At 39.3% G+C, this 8,368-nt stretch overlaps 1 protein-coding gene across 1 annotated transcript; it reads right to left on the bottom strand.

Moving 5' to 3' along the window:
- Positions 1-699: 699 nt before the first annotated feature.
- SARC_11856 (hypothetical protein) lies at positions 700-6,496 on the bottom strand. The gene is made up of 7 exons (XM_014294049.1): positions 6,177-6,496; positions 5,438-5,580; positions 4,504-4,640; positions 3,973-4,142; positions 3,246-3,407; positions 2,543-2,848; positions 700-1,770 (listed from the first exon to the last, which is right to left on the bottom strand). The coding sequence occupies exons 1-7, from the start codon at positions 6,361-6,363 to the stop codon at positions 1,646-1,648; spliced, it is 1,230 nt and encodes a 409-aa protein (XP_014149524.1). The 5' UTR covers positions 6,364-6,496; the 3' UTR covers positions 700-1,645.
- Between the last annotated feature and the right edge of the window lie 1,872 nt (positions 6,497-8,368).

The following is an 8,368-nucleotide window of genomic DNA, read 5'->3' on the forward strand; positions in this document are numbered from 1 at the left end:
CACACACATATATATATATATATATATATATATATATATATATATATATATATATATATATATATATATATAATATACAGCATATATATATATATATATATATATATATAGTGTGTGTGACGATCAAAGGTCATAGTGTAGTCACTGTAGCGATACATATACTATATAGCCTAACGGGCGGGGATCACTCATCAAAACGTGAACTTTTCTGAGAGGCTAGTAAATTACGGCGGCTCAAGAGCAGCTACTCTTGGAATCCGTTCTAAGATTTATCAAGATCAGTCAGGGGAGGCAATATGTGAATTACAGGCTGCCGCGCACTCTTGCTGAATAAAATCAACGAAATTATTTTTATACTAACAACATAACTGAAAGTAGTGCTCGTGTATGGTCAGTGTAGATCCGTGTGATACGTCGCGTGTGTTTGGTTTGAAATATTAGGACCAGTGCATTCTGCTTGAGCGGAGCACAAGTACAACGGTGTAATCAAATATACCTGATTGACTATACCAATTTCGTATAGTATTTATACTGAATACTGTATAGAGATGTGAGATGTAGTAGGTGAGCATACAAAAAACCTCCTGGTACTTTTTGTACATGAATATGAACCAAGATCGCCCATATATGCTCCTCAACCCGGCGGTGTTTATACCCCACATGAGGTATTGGCAATATTTTAGGCCACTTTTTTTTTTACACCATTCATAGTCCAGAGATTTTATTTATTTTAATACACATTCTTCTGTCACCATTCAAGCTCACTTGCCATCACCAGTTGCTTCCGGAATGATCTATGATCAGACTATTGGCTCCTTCAAAGCAGTCCAACTCTAATGTGTATAAACCGATTCTTAATCGGAGAAGCGCGGCCCCTATTTGTGCAAGAGGTCTTGTTCGCCGAGCCCGAGAGTGTGTGGTATAACCCTTCCAAACACATCAAGGCTATGTTTGTTCCGCACTAAGGTCAACCTACATAACCTACAAGCCTCCAGGCCCTGACACGGCATGGCTAGTTTTATTCGTGGAGGAAGGCAGCTAACGCATCTATATATATATATATATGTATGTCTCTGCTTCCGATAGATCCGAATGGGCTGAGGCTTCCTGTGCGCCTGTGCGCGAATGCTTTCTAAACATAGCCCGACCAGATCGTTCTAGATACACAGCGCTGTCTTTGGATACTACCACAGTGACTGAGACCCTCTTGAAGTACTAAGTACTACAGCGGTGGCACGCGTGTTCGTGTATGTACCACATGGAGGTTTGTATACACATCGTCATTGGACAGTGCTATACGACGAATAAACGGGCCCATCCAGTCTGACCCAGATGGTCGTAAAAACGTGTCGCATACTTCTGTATTGCCGTGAATATCCGACACAGGAAGCTGATACATAAGTCAAGTACAGCGAATCGGTCCAAGACTTTAAGTCAGTAGTACAAATGAGCCGAATACTTTCTTTTGGGGTTTACCGCGAACATCCCACGCAGGAAGGTGTTGCATCCGTACACCTTCCTTCCTTAGACGTATGAAACGTGCACTCGGTACTCAACGCACACGACAGCATATACGTTTGCACATCACCTACGGCTTTCATGACTCGTTAGAGTACAGGGTATCTACCGGCTCAAGCGTCTCTGGTTATAAATCGTGGTTGGATAGTCGCCTCGTCTCGTGTGCGATGTTGTGTTGGTCTAAGAACTTAGCTGTGCTAGCCACTACCAGCCACGGGTTCTCCAACAATGTGAGATGCGCCGACCACCAATCTGTGCAATTATGATAGCATAAAGTTTATTAGCATCTTGGGACTATTTGACCTATTTGTGTAATATTATATATATGGGAAACTTGACATTGCCCAGAAATAGAAGGCATGGCAACTGTCATGTTCTTTTGTGTGGGAATCGTAGTGCATCTGTATATACTATAGGAACCCCACTATGTATTACAAGAATTGTACGATATGTATTAAGCATTACCATATATATTACACTACCCTTAATAAAAATATACTACACTACCTGTACTATATACATTACCATACTTTTAATATACATATTTTAAATTATCTTTACCATATATATCACAAGCCCTTTACGATACATACTACAGTACCTTTCCCATAAACAGTACAATACCTTGATTATATATGTCACAGACCCTTTACCATGTATATAGACCTTTCCCATATATATTACATTCTTTTACGATTTATGTTACAGGACCTTTGCCATATATTTTACAGGGCTTATACCACTAATCTTAGTATTCTACTATCGGATTGTATTGGCATCACGTCCGCAAGCAATGTACAGTACAGGTTTAGCAAAGATGTCTATCGTACTTGTGCAAATCGGCAATAACAGCTGTCCATATCTTCTGGCCAACAGACGCACGCGCTGCCAGGTGGCCATGGAAGCTACATAGACGCTAGCTCATACATATACCAATAAGAACATTCCTTTCACTCCTTTCATTCAGATACACCCTATCACCCGTTAACGAGCCCAAGTAACCTCAACAAAATAAAAGACATACCCAATACAAACTTGCTAGTGGGGATCTGCGCTGCCATTTCTGACCCACAATACGCCGGGATCATCACATCCAACAGCCCTGAGATTACCAGTGTAGGCTGCTTGACCTCACTCAGGAGATGGTACACACTATGAGCGTCCAGCTCCAAGAACGTCCGGAAGAATGCCTGAATAGTGCCCGCATTGGCATCGTACAGATAACACTGCACAAAGTCCTCCATGTAGTGGCTGCCCATGATCTCCTTGAGATACTTGTTGCCGAAGAGATAGCCGTAGATGCGGGCCAGGGACAGGGCGATGTACCGAACTATTATATTCAAGAACGGGCGTAAATCAGTCAAATGGTAAAAGAATAGTGAAGAGAAAACAAGTTGAACACATGATTTTATTATGTTCATAGAAGTATGTGCTAAGAACACACGATTCTCAGAATACATGAAGAATACAGCAAACTTTACTTGGCATATATATATATAAATATATTTTATATATATATATATATATATATATATAATATATATTATATATATATATAATATATATATAGATAGATAGATAGATATATATATATATATATATATTCATAATATACACTCACGCTATAACCAACATACTTGATACATACTCATATACATACAACGTTTTAATATACACTCCCACTGCAACCCACATACTTCATACCCACTCCAGTATGATGAACATACTCTGCTTGATGTACATCTCAATATAGTGTGGGCGTTGCACCCAAAAGGTCATGAGATGGTACACTATATCGCCCATCAGTGGTAGTCGGAAGAACGGCTGTCCTCCCGTGTGGAATGCTTTGCCGTGTGTACCATTGATCATTACCAGACTGCGCGGCACCTCTGCGCAGGGTGAAGTTCGGCACCAGAATGAGTCGAAATGTGCTTGTTAAACGTGGGTTGCCATGGTTACGAATTTCTGACTGCATGCTGTGTATGGCTATAGTGTGTGTGTTCCATTTATCCGTAATAAGGTGTATAGAACGTACGGCCTGGCAAAAGACTGGGCCTACACTATACTACTATTAAGCAAGTGCGATAGTGCCTAACTACCACCTACCAGCGAAAAAGGCGGTGGAGCGATTGACACACCTCACGTGGCTGGAACAGTGCAGTTTCTATGAGACAAGCACGCTCATACCATGGGCCAGGCACAGGGCCACTATACCAATGCCTTTGTGCTGGAGTGCCTCATTAGTCGTCACGTATATCATCCGACTATTGTATGTAGTATGAATGTCGAGCACAGAGATGCCATCCCCAGATAGAACAGTGCCGTTTCCATGGCAACCTACACACCCAAAGTATACGCCACACGCACATCCAGACGACTATTGTCCATGCACTGTAGTGCATCTTTTAACTAGACTATCTATACACGCACACAGCCAGATGTCCATGAACCTACCTGGATATAACAGAGCAAACTCGAGAGCCACCTGCACACCCATACTATGGGCCACACAGACGTCCACTTTGCCAATGCCCATATGTTGCAGTATCTCCTTGGCGTCCTTGGAGTGTTCGTGGATGGCCAGATGTCTGGGGTTCTCAGGCACGGATGAGCCGAACAATCCTCTGCCAGTGAATGATAGGCATACGCTTGCATCAGTGTATGCACAATGCCACACACACCCTCGCGACGGGACGCGTAATGCACACATGATATAACACCCACATCTCACAGAGAAGCTTGGTTGTGCCTAGGTGTGGGTCAGTGAGCTCACGTGTCAGATGTAGGTCCATTGCATCTGTTGTAAAGAGGCACACGCCACCTGGATATGAAAACTAGCCACCAGTGTAGTAGAGCAGGACATACTCGTGAACACATGGTGCCTAACTACCGCATGTGCGTCTAACACAGGTTGCTATGGGATGCACAGCCAAGTAATCTCTACAAGTTTCATGCACTGGTAGAGGATAAGTATGCGCCACACACCGATAGTCCCAGGCTATGTAGGTCCATTCCGGGCCGTAAAAGTGTATCAACGGAGTGAAGGCATGGAAACCATGAACGCCTAACCCAGAGCAGAACAGCATCACCTTCTTGTTGCGTAATTTCGGGTCGTTTGGTGCCTGACGAGCATAGGGATTGAGATTAGTACATACCTATACTATATATATATATATATATATATATATATATATATATATGAGTACATACATGTACTACATATGCAAATATATATGATAAAGTATGGGGCATCCTATCGCACTTGAAGCGATGAAAGATGAGCACACATAGTACAGCTGGGCCATGAGATGTAGTGATATAGTACGCTTGAAGAATAGCCAGTACCTACTCTAAGAACGAGACTTGTGCAGATGTGATACATACCAGCGCTTGACCAAGGGGTTTGACGGCCAATTTATAATATCATACGCTGGGAAAATATGCATATATAAGTGCATATACGAAAGTTCATATATAGGCTTAGCTTACCAGTACAGGGTGGATGGTAGTGATACCACAAGGCAAGAGGCATATGCAATACAGGGACCAATTGCATGTGTGCACGAGCATATCCACGTGCACATGCACAAACAGCCTTAAATATCACAGGATATGGTAGAGACAAACGGTACTTGGGACATGCCAAGCACTCACATACCAGATAATACAATACATAGGCACAAATATAGCTTTATATATGGCAGACCAGCACATGGTTATATGTGCAAGTGTACATCTGAAATAAAAAGAATAATGGCAATTACAATAACAATAAGAATAACAAAATACATACATATACATATACATATATATATATATATATATATATATATATATATATATATATATATATATATATATATATATATATATATATATATATATATATATGAAATCATACATATTAAACAAAGCATACCAGCACATGGTAGAGAATAGTGACGCCGTCTCTGATGGAAATCCTATGGGTGGTATGCGGTCGTATCTTCCAGGTGCCCTTGACACTCATATCTTTGGAAAAACGGTCTAAGTGGCGACCAACGTTTTCCAAAGATGCCATGTCTGTGTTGAAAACAATATACAAAAGTGTTATTAACCCCCACATTAATATCGATATAGCACACGTAATGACGAACGTTCCCTGAAGACACCATGCACTAGTGTATATATATATAATTATATATATATATATATATATATATATATATGTATATATATATATATACATATATATATATATAAATATATCAAATATATTCTTTAGCAGATACACATTTGAAAAAGTGTACACTATGTTAAAAAGGATTAACTATAATCATCGTGATCAGTTCATAATTGGATGAACAACATTCTCTTGGTGACTACTTATATATATATCAGTGACACGTACATACTAGTACATATTAGTATGCGTAAAAATAAGGTTTTGGAATACCGTTTGTACATACTCTGTACAGATATTGAAACTATTGTTGCACATCGCTATCGGTAACCACAATTACATATACTTTAGGCAAATAACATACCAGAAGCTATATTGACCTAAAACTTAACGGCAGAACAGAATGTCTGGATATATTTACACACTGTACTTAATTCTGTTCTGAAACACATCAATATAATTGGAACTACTAACAGTTGAAAACATAACAACCTACCCAAAACTATATTGGATGATCGCCTTCCGTATGATGGGAGCACAAAATACTTGTCCCAGACGTACCAACTGATAGTCAGTACCGCCATGGCTATCAGCGCAGTAGGGTAATACGCTAGGCCCATACTTAGAAAAGTAAGTAGAGTCACATTCCGAGCTAGGCCATTCTCATTGAACGTAGAGGTCATGCTGAATTATTTGTGTGTAGCTATCGTATTCGTTATTAGGTGGATGTGTGATCCTCATTTAATAGGAAACCTTACGGCTACCGGTTATATGGATATGAACTTGAACACTTTTAAAATGTATGAATGTCCCCACGGGCCCAACTATCTCGAGGTATTTCTTGTTTTTTTTTCGCCGGTGTAGTTATCTGACTGATCTCTGACATCTGTCAATTCGGTTGCCCCATGCAGTAACCGTTTAACGTCAACGCCGTTTTATCGTAAAAAGTAACTGACATCCTTCTAGTTGAAATCCCGAAAAAAAAATCAGACACAAACGCAAAATGGTCTTTTAAGAACGTTTTAACGAGCTGAGGTCAGTCGTTCTTGATTCTCTAAATCCCTGGAGTAGGCTCACTCAGGCTGTGCCACTTGCCAGCAGCTGTGCTAGCCCCAGTACGTTTTGCGTTGAAACGTATGTACAGATGTACTCGAATAATTTTGTTTTAACGTTAAACGTTTACATCGTGTTGGCCGCCCTATGGTTGTCACTGTGGATGCTCATTCGCAGCCCTGGGGCTTAAATATTTCTGACAATTGACCTTCAGCTTCGGGTGTCCGTTTCAGGCACAGATATATAAAGTCAATTTCTTACCAGTCTTTTAGCTTGAATAAACGTTTTGTATTTCGAACAAATAAGCGTTTATGAAAAAAATTGTGTTGTACCCCTTTTTAACGAATTGGCGGTTAGAGTGTGTAGTATACATAGGGTTTAAATATATATACATGACTCATCAACAGGAATGTCATTTATAAATACTCTTTGGCGAACTCGGAGTTCAGAGCTAGTGAGCTACACATTAAAAAATCACCTTTATATTTTCTTCTGAAGCGTTGGTACACGTGATCTTGACTCTGATTAGTTCTTACTGATATCATAAGACACTGAAAAGAAATTTAATTTTGGGGCCGGGGGTGGCCCGTGGCCCACAGCCCCACACTCACAGCCTCACAGGGCACAGGCGGCAGGCCCAGGTGGGTGAAGACTTTCAGTGATGGCGATGCCGGAAGAACAAATAGTAGACACTTCTAGGCAATACTACTCTGAGATATTTATTAGTAGACATTTTTCCTACGATGTATCATACTATGACAGATGGTAGTCACTTTACAGTTTTTATGCTATGATAGATGGTAGACACTTTACAACCCTATGATAGATGGTAGACACTTTACAACCCTATGATAGATGGTAGACACTTTACTAAATGGTAGACACTTTAGACTTTACTACTTGAAATTGCCAACACTCGACAATTTAATATTAATACTTCTAATTAGTGGACATCAATAGCAGACACTTGACACTTTGCTACTGAATAGCAGACACTTTACTACTGAATAGCAGACACTTTACTACTGAATAGCAGAACTACTGAATAATAGACACTTAACTACTAAAAAGTAAACATTAATAGTAGGCACTTTACTACTACATGGTAGTCATGAATAATATACGCTTTACTACTACTATATAGCAGACATAAATAGTAAGCACTTTCCTACTAAATAGTAAATATTTTACTACTAAATAGTAGACAAAAATAGTAGGCACTTTACTACTAAATAGTAAACATTTTACTACTAACTAGTAGAGAGACATACGGAGGTTCTTTGGCGACAAACCCAGATTAAATATATATTCACTTTGCAGTGCAGAAAACATATTGCATGTATTGGTCTATAGTCATAGCCGGTGGCTGCCATCAGGTAGAATGTTTGTCGTGTATAAGAAGTAATCGCTTATCAATTCAACCATATTGAATATCCGTCGAATCATGTTTATTTTTTTGTTTTCCCTGAAATGTGATATATATATATATATATATATATATGTTATTATATGTCATTTTATACGTAATAATACATATGTATACATACTTACATACACACACACATATATATATATATATATATATATATAAATATATTACTGATATATAGAACTATGTCGTTTTATATTTAATTA

This window comes from Sphaeroforma arctica (assembly GCF_001186125.1).
Source record: "Sphaeroforma arctica JP610 unplaced genomic scaffold supercont1.1920, whole genome shotgun sequence".
NCBI classification, from domain to species: domain Eukaryota; class Ichthyosporea; order Ichthyophonida; genus Sphaeroforma; species Sphaeroforma arctica.